This window comes from Scylla paramamosain, chromosome 15 (assembly GCF_035594125.1).
Source record: "Scylla paramamosain isolate STU-SP2022 chromosome 15, ASM3559412v1, whole genome shotgun sequence".
In the NCBI taxonomy this organism is placed as follows: Eukaryota; Metazoa; Arthropoda; class Malacostraca; order Decapoda; family Portunidae; genus Scylla; species Scylla paramamosain.
Window position 1 is genome coordinate 5,006,490 of NC_087165.1, and position 24,522 is coordinate 5,031,011.

A 24,522-nucleotide genomic window follows, 5' to 3' on the forward strand; every position below is an offset into this window, starting at 1 on the left:
CTTAAACATCTATCACTTCACAACCTTTTATTTGACTGCCAGTATGGGTTCCGTCAAGGCTGCTCTACTAGTGATCTTCTGGCTTTCCTTGCTGAGTTTTGGTCATCCTCATTTAGGGATTTTGGTGAAACTTTTGCTGTTGCTTTAGACATATCAAAAGCTTATGATAGAATCTGGCACAAATCTTTGATTTTCCAAACTACCTTCCTACAGCTTCTATCCTCTCTGTAACTTCATCTCAAGTTTCTTTTCTGACCATTCTGCTGTGGTAGACAGTCAATGTTCTAAGTTTATTAACAGTGGTGTTCCTCAGGGTTCTGTCCTGTCACCCATTCTCTTCTTATTATTCATCAGTGATCTTCTAAACCAAATTTCTTGTCCTATCCACTCCTATGCTGATTATACCACAATACACTTTTCCATGTCTTTTCATAGACGTCCAACCCTTCAGGAAGCATACATTTCATGCAGGAAAGCCACAGAATGCCTGACTTCTGATTCCTCTAAAATTTCTGATTGGGGCAGAGCAAACTCAGTATTATTCAGTGCTTCAAAAACTCAATTCCTCCATCCATCAACTCATTATAATCTTCCAGATAACTATCCCCTCTTCTTCAATGAACATTCTTGGTCTGTCCTTTACTTATAATCTAAACTGAAAACTTCACAGTTGCTAAAACAACTTCTATGAAGTTTGGCATTTTGAGTCATCTCCAGTTTTTCTCACCTCTGCCAACTGCTAACTCTGTACAGGGGCCTTATCTGTCCATGTATGGAATATGCTTCACACCCACTCATACTGCTCTTTTAGACAGGCTGGAATCAAAAGCTTTTTGTCTTATTAACTCCTCTCCTGTAACTGAATGTTGTTAGGGCTAGTTGCTATTATTATTATTATTATTATTATTATTATTATTATTATTATTATTATTATTGTATTAGATTTTTCTTCTCCTTTCTCCTCCTCTCTGCCTGGCTTGTGTGTGCTGAGGTCAGGCAAATGTGGATGTTAGGTAGGTTTATTTAATATTCATATCTGGAGGACGTAGAGAGGGATATATGAATAGAGAGATTGTACATATTTTATTCATTATGTAGTATTATCATTACTTTAGTTGTAACCTTTCTTTTAAAAATAATAAACTTGTTATTTGATATGTCAACTTTTGCGGCCCACAGTGCAGGTGTCAGTGAGTGCTAGCAGAGGGGAGTTGGCGGTGCTTGGATGTGTGGCTTGTCCAGGAGGCAGCCTTGCCTCCGTGTGTAAATCTTGTAAATACACAGAAACTCTAGTGAAATGGTGTTTCCACATCCCCACTAATTCTTACTGAACTAAACATTACTAAATAGAACCAGAGAGAGAGAAGACTACTATCTGGTGAGTACTTTGGTCACAACTTTGAAACTACCATGCCGATTCACCACAACAATGTATTCAGCCTCTCTCTCATTGCTGCAGTGTTGCATCTCTTGCTATCTTCTACCGCTGTTTTCATGCCAACTGCATGCCTTCCTTCCTCTCACAGCCTCGCTGCACAAGACTTTCTTCTTTCTCTCACCCCTATTCTATCCACCTCTAATGCAAGAGTTAACCAGTATTCTCAATCATTCATCCCTTTCTCTGGTAAACTCTGAAACTCCCTGCCTGTTTCTGTAATTCCTTCTTCCTATGAGTTGAACTCTTTCAAGAGGGATTGTTTCAAGACACTCATCCTTTCATTTTTGATGGCCATTTTTTATCTGTTTGGGAACTAGCATCACACTAGGGCTTTTTTTCTTATAATTTTGTTGCCCTTGGCCAGTGCTCCTCCTACACCATTTTTTTTCTTTTTTCTCACTAATCATGTGAGTGAAGGATGAGTACCCTCACCTTCCACTAAGTGCCTGTTTGTAAATTGGGGCTGTACAAGTCATGATGTTTTTTTTTTTTTGTGTGCCCTGGCAAAGTGTTTGGTTGGTTCAGTATTAGCTGAAATACATATGTACCTTAACTTGTGGGACACCCTGTAGATATTTAGTGGAAGGGTACAACATGTGAAATGAATTAAACACACACAAAACACACACACGATTTGAAGGAAGACGTGGTTGTGGCAAACAATGCACACATATTTAAAGAGAAACTGAATAAATATGGTTATGGAGACAAGACAAAATGAGCTTTGGCTTGTGCCCTGCACAATACAACTAGGTAAATACACACACGCACACACACACACACACACACACACACACACACACACATGGGAAGATGAAGAAGGAAGGTGTATCAAGATTGAAAGTTGAAGGAAAAAATCTATGAGTATGCACAGGATATAGCGGATGTTATGAACAATAGTTTCAGATCGGTATTTACTGTGGAAGGGGAGTTTGATGCTAGAAGGGATAAGCTGATGAGGAATATACTAAGTACATTCCCAGTCAGTTATGAGGAAATACTTAAGATGATGGAAGAACTTGATGTAAATAAAGCAACTGGTCCAGATGGAGTATCAAACTGGATATTGTAGGAATGTAGAGAACAACTGGCTGATAAAATTCAGTCTTGTGATGACATCATTATCACAGGGAAGAATACCAAAAGATAAGAAGAGAGCAAATATTACACCAATATTCAATGGAGGAAATAAGGAAACCCACTAAATTATAGACCAGTGTCCTTGACTAGTGTTGTAGGAAACCTATGTGAAAAAACAATAAAGGAAAGATGGATGGAACATTTGAAAGAGATAAAGTTTTGGTAAATTGTCAGTTTGGATTTAGGAGGGGAAGATCATGCTCCATGAACTTAGTCCTTTTATTCAAAGGTAGTCAATACTGTGCAGGAGAGAGAGATGGATGGGTGGATGGTGTCTACTTAGACTTGAAGAAAGCATTTGACAGAGTACCACACTGAAGATTGCTATGGAAGATAAAAAAAATTATGAAAAAATTGGAGGAACTCTGCTGGAGTGGATGGAGGATTATCTGGATGATAATGAGATGAGAACTGTAATACAAGATCAAAATTCATCTTGTCTGGAAGTAACTAGTGGTGTTCCACAAGGGTCAGTGTTGGGACCAATAATGTTTGTAATATATGTGAATGATATAAATGAAGAAAAAGATAGTTATATGAACTTATTTGCTAATTTTGCTATTTGCTGATGCTAAGCTGATGAGAAGGGTAGAAAATGTAAATGACTATGGTACTGTAAGGTGATTTAAATAAGATAAATGGATGGAGTAAATCTTGGCAAATGAAATTCAATTTAAGTAAATGTAAAGTAAAGGAGTTTGGTAAGAGTAAGAAAAGAATATCATTATGAGATGGATAGTGTGAAGTTAAAGAAGTCAAAAGAGGAAGTGGATTTGGGAGTAACAGTTACTGAAAATCTGACTCCGAACAGACATATTGATAAAATTACTGGAGGTGATGAATTTGTTAAAAAGTGTAAGAATGTCATTCTCATATTTGGATGAAGGAATGATAAAAAAAATTGTTGATTTCCATGATAAGACCAAGATTGGAATATGTGGCAGTGGTGTGGTCTCCTCATACAAAGAGGAATGTTGTAAAATTGTAAAGAGTACAAAAAGCAGTCACTAAGATGGTTACGGAGTTGAACAAGTCAACCTATGAAGAGATTAAAAATGTTGGAAATTCCTACCCTTGAAAATAGGAGAGAGGAGATTTAATAAACATCTATAGCATGATAAATGGTATGGAAAATGTGGACAAAAAATGTTTTATAAATTTAGACACACAATGTACAAGGGGACACTGTAAGAAGTTGAAGAAAGTTAACTGTAAAAGAGACATCAAGAAGTATAGTTTTCCATATAGAAGTGTGAACAAATGGAATGAATTCAGTGAAGATGTTGTCAATGCCGTAACTCAATGCTTTTAAGACCAAACTGGATAGATATAGAGATGGGATACTATGAGATTACTCTCCTCCCGTAAACCACAACTAGGTAAGTACAACTAGGTAAACACACACACACACACACACACACACACACACACACAAACCACAATATTCTCTAATGTGGAATTAAGTGCCATTTTAGCCTCTGAGCCTTTATGAGGAGAGGACATTATTTCAAATAACCAGTTTTATTACCTAACTAAATTTTACTGATTTGTTAGTTACTTAAAATGTAGGATGAGATAAATGTTCAGTAATATGTAATTACCACTAATCCAGTATTGTCCCTTGGTACAAAGGACACAAAATTAATGATGGAGAATTTGTAATAAATTTTATACCATTCAAATCTTGAGGAGAACAAATTTGTATAGGCAGCGGTCTGACAGATAATGGAAGTGGTACAAGGTTTCTGAGGGAAGGACCATCTGGCCAGTGTGATTATTACCAGTAATATTCTCCATCTAATTATGTGATCATGGAAGTAGTTTTATCAGTACTAAAGAAAATACAAACTATGAAGTACATTTATTTCAAAAATATACCTAGTAAAGAACAGAGATTGAAACCAAGCAACTAAGGAAGATGACAGGGTGATGGCTTATGGCCATGAATATACAAATTGCTTTTTCCTATTGACTTTAAAATTTTGCTCGATAATACATTTAATCAAAGGTTTTGTCCTAAAAAGGGATAAAGTGCTTAAAATGATCAAATATTTATTTTCAGTTTTTATAGATTTCAAGAGTTAGAAAGAATTAAGGAAGACAGCATAGGACTATAATTGCAATATCTATCACTAACAGCCAAAAAAGTAGAAAAGATTGAGCATTACTGAAAAGGGAGTGTTCTGCAGGCTTTCTAGTGAATCAACTGGGATTGCTATGAGGGAGTCCCATCTCCAGTGTTACCACTACAGTTAGTTAGAACATGTACGAGACGTCTTTGTACTGCACCACCGCTCTGAGGCCCTGACACCTTCTGGCTCACCAACAATTCACTAGCTTAGAATACATAAGATATACATTTTTCACTTTTATATTTTCACAATTCTAAGCTATAAATCTTTTCTTCAGCCAAGCAAAGTTTTAATAAATAAATAAACAGCAGAATCTAACAATAGTGAGTCAGAAGCTTGACAACAGGCCTTGCCTTGCACCATCGACTAGAGTGGCTGCTCCTCCCTTGCTCCTCCTTGCTGCTATGTACACACAAGCAACATATATACAGCCACAGAGAAAACAAATCATTCCACACATCATCTACATGCACAATGCCTCATTTCAAAATACTTAGGTAAAAAGAGGAACCCTAATGCAAAGTATGTCTTGATATCACAGTACTACTGATAAAGGAAACTGACATCATTGTCAGAACGCAAATTTCTTACTGCTGAGTAATGAATGAGTTTTCTGAGATGATACCAATTACAATAATCAATGTACATATTAGCACCAGTCAAAAAAATATTTCAAACATGCATTCTTGATTTGATAAAAATTAAGAGAAACTCAGAATCTGTCAAACTTCATGTAACTCGTGCATATATGAGTACTATGTCTATATGCAATGCATAGGAATGTCAACAACTGTGCTGCTGTTCCTAGACTGAGTATATGCTCTTACAACTTTTCCTTGACATGTATGATTTGTCCTGCTTTACCATCACTCAGCCTCAAACAGCCAATTTAACCAAACACATGCCTTTGTGGGACACGAGCTGAATAATGCTGGAAAAAGTTGATCTTAGCAGCCAGTACATCAGGTGCATCATTTGGGAAGATAAATGCCCTGAACTGTGGTGGCACTAGGGATATGGGGTCAGGCTGGGCCACTGGAGCCTGAACCTGATGAAAACTGTGAGTGAATGGCCTTGATGGAGCAAAATGCAGTCCATGAGTGTGATGAGTGGATGGCACTGAGTGGTGTAACCGATTTTGGGGAGCTGGAACAGAGGCAAATGGGCCCACAGACAACACTTGAGGCCTTGCTGCCACCAGCTGTCTTACTTCTGAGGCTGAAGTACTTGGATGGATGACATCTCTCAAGGGGAACTGGTTGGTATTAGGACTAGCCATGACATGGACAAAAGACTCACTTACAGGTGCAGGTGTTTTTTCTGCAAGGACTGCAATCTCTTCTACAAAGGCAGGAGTCTCTTCTGCAGGGACTGGTGTCTCTTCTGCAAGGACAACTGTCTCTTCCATGGGGGCTGCTATGTCTTCTACCTGAGCTACTACTCCTTCTATAGGAGCTGCTGTATCTTCTACAAGGACTGCTGTCTCTTCCACAGGAGATACAATATCTTCAACAGGAGCTGCCACTTCTTCTACAAGAGCTACTGTCTCTTCTGCAGGAGATGCTGTCTCTTCAACAGCAAGTGTTTCTTCTTCCATGGGTACTGCTGTCTCTTCTACACGAGCTATTGTCTCTTCCACCATGGCTGCTGTCTCTTCTGCAGGAGGTGCTGTTTCTTCTGCAGGAGCTCCTGTCTCTTCTGCAGGGGCTGCTGTCTCTTCTGCAGGAGCTGCTATTTCTTCTGCAGGAGCTGCTATTTCTTCTGCAGGAGCTGCTGTCTCTTCTGCAGGAGCTGCTGTCTCTTCTGCAGGAGCTGCTGTCTCTTCTGCTGGAGCTGCTGTCTCTTGTGCTGGAGTTACTGTCTCTTCTGCTGGAGCTGCTGTTTCCTCCACAAGGTTTGCTGCCTCTTCTGCAGGAGCTGCTGTCTCTTCTGCAGGAGCTACTGTCTCTTCTGCTGGAGCTACTGTCTCTTCTGCTGGAGCTGCTGTCTCTTCTGCTGGAGCTGCTGTCTCCTCCACAGGGTTTACTGCCTCTTCTGCAGGAGCTGCTGTCTCTTCTGCAGGAGCTGCTGTCTCTTCTGCAGGAGCTGCTGTCTCTTCTGCAGGAGCTAATGTCTCTTCTACAGGAGCTACTGTCTCTTCTACAGGAGCTACTGTCTCTTCTACAAGAGCTACTGTCTCTCCTACAAGAGCTACTGTCTCATCTGCGGGAGCTGCCATTTCTTCAGTGGGGGCTGCTGTCTCTTCTGCAAGAGCTACTGTCTCTTCTGCGGTGGCTGCTGTCTCTTCTGCAGGAGCTGCTGTCTCTTCTACATGAAGTACTGTCTCTTCTGCAAGGGCTGCTGTCTCTTCTGCAGGAACTACTGTCTCTTCCACATGAACTACTGTCTCTTCCAAAGGAGCAGCTGTCTCATCCATGAGAACTGCTGTTTCTTCTGCATGAGCTACAGTCTCCTCTACAAGAACTGGTGCTTCCTCTGCAGGAGCAGGACTCTCTTCTACTGGAGCAGAGAATTCCTGAGTGGCAAAAGTTTCTTCAAGTGCAGGAGTCTCAACAATGACTGATGCCTGTGGGATGACTGGGATCTCCACAGGAGCCACAGCCTCTTCTACAAGGGAAAGGGTCTCTTCTACAGGAGCAAGAGCCTCTTCCACTAGAACAGGAGTCTCTTCTACAGGAGCAGAAAGTTCCTGTGTAACAACAGTCTCTTCAGTAAGAGTTGGAGTCTCCACTATGACTGGTGCTTGAGAGATGACTGAAATCTCGCTTGCAGGAACCTCAGTCTCTTCTGTGAGGGAATTAGTTTCCACAAGAACAACAGGAGTATCTTCCACAAAAGCATCTGCTTCTTCAAGGACAACTGTTTCCTCTGGAAGGGCAGGAGCCTCCACAGCAAATGTTTCAACAACTGGGGCAACAGTTTCTTCTACAGGAATCTCTTCTGCCAAAACAGGTGCCTCTTCAATAATAGGAGCTTCAACAGGGCCAGAAATATCCCCAGTAGGAGTCTTCTCTGCCACATCAGTTTTCACAAAGATGGCAATGAAGGGAGGATGTTTTGCATCCGAGAGGACTGCAACTTCCTCAGCAAGGGCAGCCTCCTCACGGACATCTGGAACTACCATCTCTGTTTCTGCTGCATCCGTCATGACTTCAACTGGTGCTTCAGCCTCAGGGGCAGGTTCAAGTTCCACTAATGGTGCTGCCATGGCAGCCACCACCAGCCCTGATATCAGCAACTATGAATGGAAAAGAACAATTACAAGTGAGAAAGGCAAAGTTCCTCTAAAATATTAAGTGCAAGTCAATTACCAACATAACATTTAAGGGAAGAACCACCACCACCACCAGAGGTACTGCCAGTATACAATACTAGTATGGCATTACCTAGTTACTGCCACCAATGGAGACACCAACTGCAGGGAACACCATGACCAAGAGATAGGATTGGAAAATGGCATCACTTTAGGAGGGAATGTCTTCCTCATGGAAACAGCCTTTTAGACACCTCGGGACATCACCTTAGGGGAGGGCACAGGTTCGGGTCACCACCACTAAGATGAGCCACAAGAAGGTATCCCTTGGGCGCGCTTCCACCGGGGCATTACCACTGGCCGTAGGGGCAGGTAGGGGCAAAGACCCGGGTATCAAAATTATCACCATGGGGAACCACTACAGTAATGCTATCACAGTGCTGCCACTGAGGAGTACAGCTCCCTCCCACACCTAGTCATGGTGTCACACTGCACGAAACGAACACTGTTCAGACACTCATTATAACAATAACACAGGATGCCAAGACATCCTCTCACTACCCACCAGGACGCGCATGTTTCCTGCTACACTCCTGGAGAAACAATGTACAGCTGCCCGCAACCGCTGCCTTATATATCTTCAGTGCGACTGGCCCCGCCCTCAGCCTCCCTCTTGCCCTTTCTGTAAGCCTTCTTTTACGCCTCATTACGTCGCTTAAGCTCCGAGCCCGCACAATCACTCTGAACCTACTCTACTGCTACTGACGTCTTTGTCGAGGAACTTCCAAACCTTCACCAACATCATGTAAGTGTATAAATGCATAGGTATATACTTCTTACATGTTTCTAGAGTATACATACCATATACTGGCAGTACTGTACTGCTATCTAAGGATTTCTAAGCCATACAGACACAATGCGTGTTGTAAACAAGATTACATAATCGTAACGATCTTACACTTTAAAGGAAAATCACACAGGAAGTGTTTGGTGGAGACAGAACGGCGTGTGAACCAGGCCGGGTCACTGGATCCCGCTGCAGCTCAATCTGTTCACTCCGCTCTCTTATCAATGGGTCCCTGTACCCAAGAGCTGTGCGCACACGCCGCCTACTTGCGGCTACAAATGCTGACAACAAAGGATCACTATGCACACAATAAAAATAGTTCGGTGTGTAACATGAAGTAAAACTTAAGTGACTGCAAACCGTTTATTATATGTACACGCAGTACACTGAGTAATTATATGAGTAAATTATTGTTAACTTAGTATACTTTATGTAAAGGCTTCCTTAACACTAAATGGTTTTATCGTCTGAGTACGAGTATTTTTGACATCTTAAAATTACTTTTAAAAGTGATGACCGTCATGCACTTAAGGAATTGCTTAAAGGAAAGCTTCCCTACATGCTGGGTTCAGTAACGTAACACTTGAGGACATGTATGACAGTACTTGTTCATTTTATTCCTGCGTTAAGCTGTGCACGACCAGCAAAACTTGCTTTTAGCGACGCACTTCGTGACGTGCGGCGCCACACTCAAGGTTACTCACTCGCCGGGGCACTGAGCACATCGGGTTCAACACAAAACTTAGAGACAGACACTTTTTACGCTATATAAAGAAAATCCATGACATATAAAAACAATGCAGTATACAAATTATACCACCCGAACAACCGCACGCACGCATCCTGTACAATGTGAAGTTGAGAGACTTGAGCAGACGCGAGACATGCAGCAAGTGAAGGATCCTTTTTAATGTCACATACCATAAGAAAGTCACGGCTGTATACAAATATTCCGACCCGGGTACTGCCTCACGTCTCCGCCTCATGACTGGTGGCGGTATCTTAAGAGGCTCTGACTCTCAGAGGATGACAATACGTGCGGTGAGTGGGAGGAGTCGGTCAGGGGGTAGTGATAGCAACGAGGAGAGAAATGAGGTGATGGAAAAGCGGTACAAGTGTTTCGCGAGATGATATTGGGTGGCTGGCGGCGAATGTGTCATTGAAGAAGGAACGTGGCTGCTGTTTATGTGCATGTGTGGTCTCAAGTGAGACCTGCGAAATAAAACCGAACTAAATGTCGTGTAGGTCGGATGTGTGTGTGTGTGGGTGTGTTTTGTCGAGAGCTCGAATAATACAAAGTAAACAGTCAGTGCTCTCTTATTTGTTTTGTTTTGTCGAAAACAATGAAGAACGAGACCAGACTAGTTTAGTGTGTTAAAATACCACCTGAGAGTGCATGAGTTATCTGCTACACTCGGAAACATAACACTACCGTAGAGAGAGAGAGAGAGAGAGAGAGAGAGAGAGAGAGAGAGAGAGAGAGAGAGAGAGAGAGAGAGAGAGAGAGAGAGAGAGAGAGAGAGAGTTACCAAAAAAAGAAAAGAAAAAAAAAAAAAAAAAAAAAAAAAAAAAAATATATATATATATATATATATATATATATATATATATATATATATATATATATATATATATATATATATATATATATATATATATATATATATATATATATATATATATATATATCTTCTGTGTTGAATTAACCTCTATAAGAAAAATAAATCAAGTAATGGGTGCTTTAAGCTGCGGAGCAACTTAAAGGACCTTCCCCCAGCGGTTAGGGTGTTCTAATTTTTAGACGCGTCGTAGACCTACGGAATCCCCCTCCTTGCACACTCCATGCCGTGTCGCTCCGCTAGGATGGTTGCGGCGAGTGACATGCTGCTATAAATGACTGTGTTTTCAATATGTGGAGGTTTATCTGCCTTCTGATCACATTGTCGTGTTCAAGAGATCTTTTCCTATTTAATGTAATATATTTCAGCATTTAATGATTAACTGTTGAAAATAGCGAGCACAAGTAAAACATGTTATAACCTTTTTTTTTAACATCTTCACCGTTCAACTCGTCGTAATACCATTTTCCTTTTTGTTTTGTCAAGTTTTTACAATACATCTTGATTCTACAGCGACTGCTGCGTCTGATGGTGTCAAGCAAAACTGGCTATACTGTATATGAAGTGAGTTATGGCATATCATTCGAGCATTTTGCGTGCTCGAGCTCGATCTGTAGTGATGAGGCGATAGTTGCTCGAATTGCAAGACAGAAAGAAACCTTCACTCACATGCGGATAAGTCGAAATATGCAAAATACGGCAAAACAGTCGGACTGACGAAGAAATGTCATGAAACAAGAAAGATGCGCTGTCAAGTTACACACGTTTCCGAGACTGAAATCGCAATTTTTACATGCGATGGACACCAAAAGGTGCTCCTGGCCAAACCATCGTTGTACCATCCACGGGCCAGGCGGAGCGGTGGGTTGTATAGATGTGCGGTAACAAAATTAGAACCCCCAGCTGAGAGAATAAAAATCGATTAACACAAAATAATAAGACATCAATAAGAGGTTGCAATAAAAATGTTGCTAATTTACCGCAGGATAATTTTCAATGATACTAAACAATATTTGATAGGTAGATACAATAATATGTCCATCTAGCAACGCGTTTTTTGCTGGCGAGTCGTGATGATCGCCGTCCATTCCAGTGAACGGGAAGAGATTGAAAAATACTAGTATCATTTTTTTTATGACATTCTTGCCAGATATTGATAGGAATTACTTTAAGCGGAAATATGCCACGGGAAAACATACTAACGGAGAGGACATGTGGGTAAGTAAATAAAACGAAAGGTGAAAAAAAAAGAGGAAAAAGGGCCTCGGTGAGTGTGAGGTGGCCTTTAAAGGAGAGCGAGTTCTGGGATGCTGCGTCAGGTTCTGTCCATCATGTAACATCAGGTAATATATATATATATATATATATATATATATATATATATATATATATATATATATATATATATATCTATCTATCTATCTATCTATCTATCTATCTATCTATCTATCTATCTATATATATATATATATATATATATATATATATATATATATATATATATATATATATATATATATATATATATATATATATATATATATATATATATATATATATATATATATATATATATATATATATATAATCGCACACGTAAATTTAATGCACTGACAAGGTCACAAACAAGACTCTGATGCACAATACAGCAGACTCACTCATCTCCTTGGTCCGCCCGGTGAGGCCAAGCATCCTGTGTCCTCTGCTGCCCACCGGCCGGCCAAAGGTTAGGTGTTCAGCATGACCTTTTGTTATAAGCTGCCTTGAACCAGTTGTAGGAACATTTGACTGTGGTGTGATGATTTAATCCGAATAATCAAAATATTTATGTGCTTCACTGATGCTTGTACTCAGGGTTAGGACAACACGAAGCTGAGTTTTTGCGGCGCTGTAGCGAACACAAACAACACAAGCAAAGGTGCCGGTACAGCAGGCAGCAGCGGGGACGAGATGCTGTCCTTTCTAAAACCTGGTTTAAAGGTGGCGCACGACTGGCCTTGGGACTCTGCATGACATTAAAGGTATATACAATGGTTCATACAATATATTTTGGTTCCTACAACGTCACCTCTGGTTACTTCCTTTTACTATAACCTTCAGGATATGTAATGCGATACCAATAATGCTAACAATATCAATACTAACCGCCGCCGCCGCCGCCACCACCACCACCACCACCACCAGCAACAGCAACAACAACAAACTAACAACAACAGCAACGACAACAAAAACAAAAACATCAACAATTCAATATTCTTAAAAAAAAAAATAAAATCAGTACAGCAACATACACTAGTGACTCTATAAATGTTAACACTTGCATAAAAAAATATGTAGAAGTACGTAACACACACAAAAAAAAAAAAAAAAAATATGGTAGACACCTCGAACCAGCACAAAAAACTTCAGTCGTCACCGCCGTTTCATAACCAGTTAATGGTGAGCTGTCTTTAGTGTCCTTCAAACACCACATATAATTCTTGGTTCAGTGCATCATTGTGACCTGCATCACGCTGCTCGCACTAACATCAATGATAATGATGAAAATGATGATATAATAATAATAATAACAATAATAATAATAATAATAATAATAATAATAATAATAATAATAATAATCATAATGGTGGTTATTGTGATCTTATTTATCATTTATGTTGTCGTTGTTGTTGCTGTTATTGTTGCTCTTCCCGCTGCTGCTACTGCTGTTATGATAATATCGATGATGGTGATGATGATGATAATAATAATAATAACGATAATAATAATAATAATAATAATGATAATAATAATAATAATAATAATAATAATAATAATAATAATAATAATAATAACAATAATAATAATAATAATTATCATTATTATTATTATTATCATCATCATCATAATGCTAACAACAGCAGCAGCAACAACAGCAACGACAATGCTACTACTACTCCTACTACTACTACTACTACTGCTACTACTAATAATGATAATGACAATAAAAATAAATAAAATAATAATAATAATAATAATAATAATAATAATAATAATAATAATAATAATAATAATAATAATAATAATGCTTATAAAAATTCCATTTGCATGTAAGCAATGATTTACTTTCCAATAACATTAAACCTAGAGGGAGAGAGACAATGAGCTCAAGTCATGAGCCTGCGCACGCACAGACGCGCGCGCGCACGCACGCACACAGGTAGGGAACCTTGAAAACGAAAATAGCAGACCATTCCTTCCCACAAGGATAAGTTATTTTTTGTGGGAATCATATCGACAAGCATTGCATGAAAATCATAAGGAAATGCCAGGGCGTGGTAGTTGGCTACCACTCACTGAGGACAAACTTTCGTAATAGAACTGGAAATCAAATTACCGAAGGTCTCTCATTTAATGTGAAGAGGGTTCGTCGAAATAGCGTTTGAATGTGGGATTCATATCTGCGGATGTCTTTCACCAAAATATCCGATTTGTTTATATTAAACACAGAAGCTCAGTTACGGGCTGCTCACCTTGGCGGCGCCTCGCGGCCCCCATGGCAAGCCTCACCTGAGGCCACCGACCCTGGTGCTTCGTAAACAAGGACTCGTTTTCTTCAAAACACCAAGACTCATCTTGAAAGAGATTCTTCTATCAGTATGCTAATTCAGTCAATTCAAACTACGCCACTTCCTAACCAGTGTCCTCCCAATTCCCGCTCACCACCACACCACCGGGCTCCACCTCCCATCCCGCTGAGGAGTGATGACCCAAATCTGTGGTGGTCATGGATCGGGAAGTCCCCTTCCGAGAAGGGAATCAGCTTGCCTGGCCTACCCGTTCTCGCCAGGTGTTGGCACATGACACATGGAGCCAAGCCCGCCCAGCCCCGCCCTACCCAAGCACCCAGCTGTGCCAAGGTCGAAGCATCATATAGAGCACAGTTCAAGCTGCAACATGATCCAAGACTTCCCTGTCCGCTCCCCGCATGACCTTTAATAATGTCGCAGCCGGGAGCCTGGACCTCGGTAATTAAAACACACATACATAATCCACGATCTCCACCTCCATCACCACCGCTAAAGAAATAAAACTGACCATTCTGAGTGGCGCGTTGGTCCTTCAAGTCACTGCAGCGGGAGACATGTCATCCTCGAGATGCTGCATGCCGGCACTCCTTTCATCCTTAACATTTGGTCGTAATGGCATAGGTGGCTTGCACCGCCTCTTATAAATGCATTACGGTTCTCATATAATACTGTAGTATCTTCAGTGAAGAAAGGGATCCTTTCTCAGTGGAACGAGCAGGTTTCTCTCAACTATTTAGCGGTTTATTGTTGGTAGTTGGGCCTTTCTGGTTCTTCAATCCATTTTCATCTTTCCTTCTTGTATCCAGCGACCCGCGGGGCAAACCTGTGGTCACAAAGAACATCCTTCAGCAAGAGGGGATTTTCACCCCTCCCTCCTTTCCTGTAACTTGTTTGCTGTTATTACATATGCATTCGAGTCCTGGTGTCCTTGGCTACGGAGAAGCAAAACAAGCTCCACAGCCTTAGACGAAATTCCAGTCAAGAGAACAAGGTACACGCCGTACCAATCACGTAGCCTCGACACCTAAACATAAACAGACTTATCATTTCTTGTAACAACCCACTGCTGATTAAATAATACAAACAGCACCACTGTAACTGTGAATATGATATAAAAATAAACTGCCCCAAGAAGAGCCGCGCATGCAGACACTGTAGGAACGGCCACCAGTGATGCATTAGACTGTATCTAAACAACACTAGAGATTTAAAGGTTCTTGTTAGATATCAAGCAAGAGATAAAGAGGAGAGACAGAAGAGACATGCTTACTTTGTACGTTTTAAAACATTTGATAAACAAAATAACAACAGCACAGTGCAATCAGAGTCTGGATACCACGCCGGGAGGGTGTCTGCAGGACTGGTGGCGGTGTTGATTTTGGCGTGGTGTAGACATCCGACACGATCACGAGGTCAGACTGTCCATCACCCTATTGAGTACCGCCGCCTTATGCAAATTAAAGGACCTTGCGGCCAGACACTATCATATGTTTGCATGGAGAGACACTTGACGGTGTGGCCACGATTATACACGTACTTACACAGAATACTATCTCCTCTTATTAAATCAATATAAACAGAGTCTGGACGTGTCCTGGTTTTGCTCCTTCACCTGCAGGCATGAAACAACAAAACACATCGGGGCAAACACATCCAGAAGGTCTTCATGATATACTAGAATGTTAACTGGAGTTTGCCTTCCTTGACTGTCAAATGACGACCTCCCTCCCTGTGCCCTCAGTTAAGGTCTGGACGAGGGCAACGCGGCCCACATACCCGAGGAACCAAAATGGCAAACCAACCTTCAATTCTAACTAAAAAAAGGTACATAATGTCACCTGGAGGACTAAGGTCCTGGGTGAAAATAGTGCAGCTCATAGGATATAAACTAAACAATGCATTGAATGAAGCTCCCATAGTGTTTTTATAATTTTTTCTACATTTTCTGCCTGATAAGAAATATCAGCACTATTTTCAAGGTTATAATCATAATAACTTTAGACGCTGGAAAACAGTGAATGAAGAGAAAGGATGAGGGTGAAGGAGGAGGAAGAGGTGGATGCTGCTTTAGGTTATTTCACCGAAAAAACGGATCAGGGAAACGTGCAAGCAGCCTCTCGCCTCTCATCCGTCACTTTCTCTCGGCTTTCTGCTTCAAACTTGACCAACATACTGAAAGTCAAGTGAATGAATGTTGTGCAGTCAAGGAAGGACAGAGGAGACATGTGACAGACGTGATGTCCCCGATCCCACGCCACCTTCTCCCTCCAACGGTGTCACGTAGCTCAACACAATGCCAGGGAAAATATGTAACTGAACTTAATCGTGTTGGGAGGATATACTTTCGTGCCGAATCTGAACAAAGACGATTTCAGACTAGTGACATTATCAGATGAGTAGGACGGAGCGACCGAGGACACTTGCTTCCTCTAAAGCTCACTCAACACACGGACTCACTCACTCATTCAGATCACTCACACTCCTTCCACTAATAGGAACTTGAAAGACTCATCAAGTTTCTTCTCACTACCTGGGCTGCTTGGTGGGGCGCCATACGTCAAGCACGCCCCCGGGACACGGACAACATTTTGTTTACGAACAGATTATTGTTTATGTCCTTCCGCAGGATAAATGGCGTAACCCCGTAACCTTCAGCCTTTGCTCTAGCCTTGGGGCCGGACTAGAAAGCCACTGGTTAACATTTCCCTTCGAGGGCGTGTCTGGCCTGACAGGCCTCCCACCAGGGGATGTGACGCCGCGCCTACACGGAGATGCTTACACCCCCAAACCTTCCCTAGCCACAAGCGAGGATTCCCCGTCACCGAGAGGGACTCACCCGATGCCAGGGACGCCGCACTGGGGAAGGGGAGAGCCAGGGGTGCGTGCAGGAAATAAAGTTTATCTGGTGGTGGGATGGCTGCTGTTATTACTCTTGTTTTGACTGAAAATAAATAAATTCAAGACAACAAAACAACAATAAAATCAAACTGTTATCACTACTACTACCATCATTACTATTACTCCAATTATGTTATCATTATTATTATTATTATTATTATTATTATTATTATTATTATGATCATTATTAGTATTATTACTGATACAATTACTATCATCATCGTCTCCCTCGTTAGCTACCATTATGAATAACTTATCAGTAGCAACACTAGATCCTTCACACACACACACACAGACACACACACACACACACACACACACACACACACACACACACACACACACACACACACTTTTCTTTTTCTTTTTTAATCTGACTTTTGCAGTGCGTGTGTCTTCCCGGCGAGGACCCTGAACCACTTCTTCCTGCCAGCCGACAAAAACAATGGACTGGGAAAAGAAGAAAAAAAAAAAAAACGGAAAAAAAGGTACATGGTAAACAAAAAAATATATAAGGAAACAAGTCTGTGTGCTGTCCGTCAGTGGCCGCTGGCCAGATGTATATGTATAAACACCACCGCCCTTCTCCCTCTCTCTCTCTCTCTCTCTCTCTCTCTCTCTCTCTCTCTCTCTCTCTCTCTCTCTCTCTCTCCAGGAACCAACCCGCTCTGGTATTCCCGCCACATCACACTTTACACCAATCCTAGAAATGACGACGAAGGGGAGAAAAGAAAAAAAAAAGGGGGGGGGGAGGCGAGGGGAAAAAACACTCGTCATTGTGACTGAATGCGCATTTCCTTGGTTTCTCTATTCATTGCGAAACGTTTGGGAAAATGATTATGAAGACGCAAAATGTGCTGCGTCATGAGAGTGTCGCGTGCTGGTGGTGTTAGTGGTGGTGGTGGTGGTGGTGAGGAGTGGACTGGGTATGCGATGGGTGAGGGAAAGGAAGGGAGGGGAAGGAGGATGGATGGTAGGCCTTTTATTAGTCCATTCATTGCTGTCGTCATCCATTTTGAACATAGGAACACTGTAAAGAATCAATTGCTTGGACACACAAACACGCACGCACGCACACACACACACACAAGCACACAAAAAACACATAATATAGGTTAATCTTGCTTCTCCAGATTGCAACATACGAAATGAACGTCTGGAAAGTTACAGGTGATTACGGGGGAAAAAAATAGAAAAAATTGTCTAAGGTTAATTTGGCGAAGATACTGATGACCTACTGAGTGTATCGTTAGGATAAGGAAATATCTACTGCTGCACCCCTGTGAAACGAAGCAACGCGGCCACACCTTTCATCTTGTGACGAGAGAGAGACGAGAGAGAGAGAGAGAGAGAGAGAGAGAGAGAGAGAGAGAGAGAGAGAGAGAGAGAGAGGAGGAGGAGGAAGTAGGGGAGGAGGAAGCGGAGAAGGAGGACGAGGAGGAGTTAGAGGTTTAAGACGAAGGTGAATGGAAAGAGGAAGAGGAAAGGAGGCAAGTTGGTGGTGGTGGTGGTTGAGGAGGAGGAGGAGGAGGAGGAGGAGGAGGAGGAGGAGGAGGAGGAGGAGGAGAGAGAGAGAGAGAGAGAGAGAGAGAGAGAGAGAGAGAGAGAGAGAGAGAGAGAGAGAGAGAGAGAGAGAGAGAGAGAGAGAGAGAGAGAGAGAGAGAGAGAGAGGCTGTTTACAAAATCAACGAAGATTGCAAAATGAGGATAAATGAATGGAAAACTGGAAACACTCATCAACTTCCCTCTCGTAGAATGAAAGAATGAGGGCGCTGCAAGTCACCGCTCCCCATGTTTTTCGGGGAGGATAACACGGAAACACTTCACCGGGAGCACACGGAAATACGTACTATAGTAGAGGGCGAGGTCGAGCAGGCGGTGTATCGAATTATTTAATGAGATGGGTGTCGCTTCACTGCTTCATCGCACCGACACTTGGACGCTTGGGCAGTCTCAGAGGGAGTTATGCTTTTCTCTCTAGATTGTATTTGTCAGGTATCGTAGCAAGGTATATTTTCTGGTATTAACATTTTCACTGCGCCATGCAACAATTCAAAACACTAAAATCAATGTATGGAGTTTTATTTGCATATACAAGAACAAAGGGGATAAAGAAGAATAGATTTTGCACTTCGTCCGTACAATGTTTGTAGGCGGCTGCAGAACAAGAAAAGATGCCTGAGAGGGGTTAGTAATTAAGGAAAGATGTGCCAAATAGGAGTGACTGGGGTAATTCCTTTCACTTCGTTCATCGCATAGGTATTTGGACATTCTCAGGGACGTGCTCATTATTTGGATTGACGGGTGTTCTGTTCTCTTTACGTTATATTTGTCAGGTATCGCAGCAAAGTATATGCTGCTGTAAATTCCTTTTCACTTCTTTCATCGCATAGATATTTGGACATTCTCAGGGGCGTGCTCAATATTTAGACTGACAGTTCTATTCTTCTAGATTGTATTTATAAAGCATCGCAGCAAGGCATGTTCTGTGTTCACTCTGTTCACTCCTTCGTTCAGCGCATAGATATTTGGATATTTTCAGGGACGTCCTCAATATGTACAGTGACAGGACTTCTATTCTTCTCTAGATTATATTAGTCAGGTATCACAGCAAGGTATATTCTGATGTTCAATCCGTTCAGTCCTTCGTTCAGCGTCGAATCATGCACATGTCACCTGATTCATAGCACTTGGACGATCTCGAGACATGCTTAATATTTAGACTGATAGGAGTTCTAGGCTTTTCTCTATGTCCTGTTGGTCAGGTATCGTAGTAAGGTATATTCTGGTGCTTATTAGATGTCCCTTCATTCCTTCATTCAGCGCCGAATTACCTAATGTGTCACCTCATTTCGAGTCTAAGGAACATGTTTGATACTTAGACTGACAACAGGACTTCTACGATTCTCCCTGTCATATTCGCCAGGTATCGCTGGCAGGTATATTCTGGTGTTTATTATGTAGATGTCCTTTCACTCCTTCGTTCAGCGTAGTGAGTATTAGCGTCAACTACAGTGAATCCAATCTAAACCACGGCATTCATCTCATTAAAGCCGTTTTGCCAAGTTTGATCAAGTAATTTCAATTTTCACGGATCAGTGATTTGCAACACGAATGTTCAAATAGCATATCCCGTTGGATTCACGTAAAACACATTATGTACACCGCTATAACCACCACGTTCCTAATATACTAAACAGCACCAATTAAAAAAAAAACGTGCAGGAAGAAGAAGAAGAAGAAGAAGAAGAAGAAGAAGAAGAAGAAGAAGAAGAAGAAGAAGAAGAAGAAGAAGAAGAAGAAGAAGAAGAAGAAGAAGAAGAAGAAGAAGAAGAAGAAGAAGAAGAAGAAGAAGAAGAAGAAGAAGAAGAAGAAGAAGAAGAAGAAGAAGAAGAAGAAGAAGAAGAAGAAGAAGAAGAAGAAGAAGAAGAAGAAGAAGAAGAAGAAGAAGAAGAAGAAGAAGAAGAAGAAGAAGAAGAAGAAGAAGAAGAAGAAGAAGAAGAAGAAGAAGAAGAAGAAGAAGAAGAAGAAGAAGAAGAAGAAGAAGAAGAAGAAGAAGAAGAAGAAGAAGAAGAAGAAGAAGAAGAAGAAGAAGAAGAAGAAGAAGAAGAAGAAGAAGAAGAAGAAGAAGAAGAAGAAGAGAGAGAGAGAGAGAGAGAGAGAGAGAGAGAGAGAGAGAGAGAGAGAGAGAGAGAGAGAGAGAATTACAAGAATTATAATAGAAAATGAGACAACCTCTTATACAATGCTCTCTCGTACAATAATTCAAATACAAAGATACAAAGTTTAATCTTATGACCAAAAGCTCTCCTCCAAATATTGGGACGTTCAGGATAATACAATGGTGGGTTTTTAATAGGTGAAGGTGAACCACGACCTTCCACGCAAAAAAAAAAAAAAAAAAAAAAAAAAAAAAAAAAAAATCAATCCACATTTCTGGGGTAGTTCTGCCTGCTTAAATTATCACAAGTTACGCACCCAGCAGTGAGTAAAACATGGGGTACTGCCGCCGACACTGCAGTTAATGAAGCGCGGCTCCGGCTGTAGAAATACCGGCGGGTAGTCCTTGACGTGTATTACCTGAACCATTATGTCAGAGCGTTAATGAAGCACTGCAGCAATTATGACACACTTGACTCCCTGCGAATAGCGTTGTCTTTGTCTTATTTGAGCTAAAACCAGGCAGAATGTCTTTAGATGGTAACGTGAGTGTGCGGTGGACCGATAAGCTCCACTCAACTCCCAAGCAAGCAGGTTCGCGTGACTTGGTTCACCGGTTATCAATACTTCGTGACAATTATGAATAAATAAATTTATATGCCCTTTATAAGAAAAAAATAAAACAAGAAAAAAAAATGTTTGGTAAGACAATAACAAACATAAATTAGCTAAAATTGCAGAACGCCCGCCCAACAGTGTGAACTCGTTAAGTACAACCAGAAAACTGCTTTATTTCTTTTTACAGCGTCTGTGGCAAGACAAAGGATGTAACGTTAAAGCGGCAGCAATTCTTTGAGAGAAGTAGGTTATAAAGGGGATCTGAGAGAGGTCCTCTTAATGATATTCGGGATATAACAAGGTTGACATGAGCAAAATACTAACGGTCAGTAATCCGGATAGAACAAGAAATGACGGGTTCAAGTTTGATAAATTAGATAAAAAGAGAGATGGGAAAGGAGTTGGTTTCCAAACAGAGGGTAGATGAATGGAACAGACTCCGTAGTGTGGTTGTTAGTGACGAGTAATTAGGTAGCATTAAAAGATTAGACAAATTTATAGACGAGGATGAGAGGAAATAAGTATGTAGCATACAGAGACTGCCACGTGCAGGCCTGACGGACTCTTGCAGCTTCCTTTCTTTTCCTGTCCTTATATTCTAGTAGTAGTAGTAGTAGTAGTAGTAGTAGTAGTAGTAGTAGTAGTAGTAGTAGTAGTAGTAGTACTAGTAGCAGTAGCAGTAGTAGTAGCAGTAGTAGTAGTAGTAGTAGTAGTAGCAGTAGCAGTAGTAGCAGCAGCAGCAGCAGTAGCAGCAGCAGCAGCAGCAGCAGCAGCAGTAACAACAACAACAACAACAACAACAACAACAACAACAACAACAAAATAATAATAATAATAATAATAATAATAAATAATAATAATAATAATAATAATAATAATAATAACAATAGTGATGATAAAAACGTCAATAAAAATAAAAAGACGCACTTCACTTCTCCACATTTCGCACAAAACACGATGATGTGTGTCTTCACACTGACGACACGCTAGGTGCGTGCAGAACGATCCCCCTCAGTTGTCACCTGCGCGAAAGGAAAGGTGAAAAGTTCCGATTTAGCGAATGAGGCTTTTTGCCCAAGTGACGCAAATGCCCGAATGAGGCCTGGCGTCAGTGGCGGCGAGTGACCGTCAGGAGCAGGCAGCCCCCGTGCTCCCGGAGGGCTGCTGCCCACTGTCTCTTTATAAGTTGGGCGGCGGGGCATTCCCACAGCAGCACACAGTATAGTTCACAGCAGTATGTGGAATGTGGGTGTGTGATTTTTTCTTCCTGACCCTCGCGCCGCTTGCACTGGATAAACATAATAATTAGAGATAACGGGACAAGGTAGATGTTTACTCTAAAGGAAAAAAGTTACGTCCTCCCTCATTTATGCGCGCCAGTAAAATTAGAATTACCGAGGTCACAGCGCGCCCTCCCAACCCGTCCCTGCACGCCCACCTTTAGGTGTTTATTGGAAGTGCATGGTTGTTGTCCTAGGTCTCGTTGCGGAATGTTGTTGTTAAGGTTGTTGTTGTTGGTGGTGGTGGTGACGGTGGTGTTGAAATAATACTGATGATGATAATGATGATATATTATTACCATTACTACTATTATCATTACCATTATTATTATTATTATTATTATTATTATTATTATTATTATTATTATTATCAGTAGTAGTAGTAGTGGTGGTGGTAGTGGTAGTAAGACTACTAAGAGATCACGAGTGACTTCTTCCTATCCCGCCACCAGATCCTCAGCCGGAGAGACAACTCCATCCAGGTTAAAACTTTTCCTATAGAGTCTCGCCTTAAAGGGGTTGTGTTTTTTATGTGACCACACACATGAAAAGAAAAGAACCAAAAAACCAGAAGGACCTTTATAGGTCTCTGGAGCAGCCGGGGCGCAGCGGCCGCAGCACATGTGTTGCCGCGTGCGGGCGAGACACATGCTGGTGTGGAGACTGGCAGAACGCTTTTTGCCGGTGAGTCATTTACCGCCAGGTCCACCTCCGCCGCCGACACTCGAAGTGCTTGAAAGAAAAATAGACGCGCTGGGCCTTGATATTTAAAGGGTATATACAAAGCATTTTTTCCCTTCTGAGAGCAGAATAAAGTGACAAGTAACAATCAACAATAGCGCTGCAGCAGCAACAACAGCGACAGCAGAGATTGCTGTGTGAGTAACAAAGGCAGCGATGCGATACAAACAAGCAGTGGTGAAAGTAGTGTCTACCACTCACAACAACAGTTTAACAACACTAACACTTGTAACATCAATGGCGGAGGTGGCCACAGCAAGAAACATTAGGTGGTCCGCAAATGTAAAACGCCTCGTTTAATGCGAAGCGTATTGGCTAGCCGCACCCAAGGTGATGCATCAGGTGACCTCTGCCCTAAAGACGCCGTGCGCGCCGTGTATGTCGGTCAGGGAGGCGCCGCCTAGCCACACGGCGCGAGGGAAAAAATGTAAATAGGGCAGCGCTCACTACAAAGGTGGCGAGATAATGCAAATAGATCTCTGGCATGGGAAATGCGTCTCTCTCCTCTCTCTCTCTCTCTCTCTCTCTCTCTCTCTCTCATCTCTCTCTCTTCTCTCTCTCTCTCTCTCTCTCTCTCTCCTCTCTCTCTCTCTCTCTATATATATATATATATAAAAACAGCAGTAGCAACAGCAGCAGCAACAACAGCAGGAACAGCAGCAGGAAGCGAAGGAGGAGGACACCGTTGTATGCAGGGGGCGGCAGGCATTCACGTGTCACGTATGAAGAGCAACATTCATATCAGCACCACCTACCATACTCCCGCACACACCTGCTGTCATATAAATAGCCTCATGCATATGTCATGTACTACCACAGCATGAGAGTGCAATATTGAGTGGATTTATACAATGTACTGTAGAACAATATCTATATAGAACTCACGTCCGATGTAATGCAAAGAATATAGGATGAGGGTGTTGCATGCACTATTACCTCAGGAACAAGGAACACTGTGGGGCATTATTAATCATGAATATTCGTAGTAAATTTCACGGCGGTGCATTTCGTATGTAGCCAAATGTCATGGTTATAGAGAAGGCAAGCAAAAGAAAGCAGAATAAAGGTTATCGCTGTGCCATACTCTACAAGTACTATGATTTCTATCCATCTCTTGCTACACATCTCTCCTCCTTGGGTGTTCTCAAGCTGGTGCAGCAGCTCATCTCTCTCCTATTAAACCTGTCAACAGTGGTGTCTCACAGGGCTGTGCTCTGACATTCACTCTCTACCAATCATTAATGACCTTCTCACTCGAACTCAATGCCCTATCTACTAACATGCTGGCATCTCTTCCCTCAATTATTCATTATCATTTGCCACACCA

General features: G+C 41.6%; 1 protein-coding gene across 3 annotated transcripts in view; it reads right to left on the bottom strand.

The window, feature by feature from the left end:
- Nucleotides 1-4,427: 4,427 nt before the first annotated feature.
- The window catches only part of LOC135107297 (zonadhesin-like), a 44,881-nt gene continuing 24,786 nt past the window's right edge, over nt 4,428-24,522 (bottom strand). Inside the window, exons 1-2 of one of the 3 annotated variants that reach the window (XM_064016981.1) lie at nt 8,529-8,662; nt 4,428-7,948 (exon numbers count right to left, since the gene is read on the bottom strand). In XM_064016981.1, the coding sequence (XP_063873051.1) occupies nt 5,600-7,948; nt 8,529-8,540 (2,361 nt within the window). In that variant the 5' untranslated portion in view covers nt 8,541-8,662 and the 3' untranslated portion in view covers nt 4,428-5,599. The other 2 variants (XM_064016982.1, XM_064016980.1) reach the window with 2 other exon arrangements.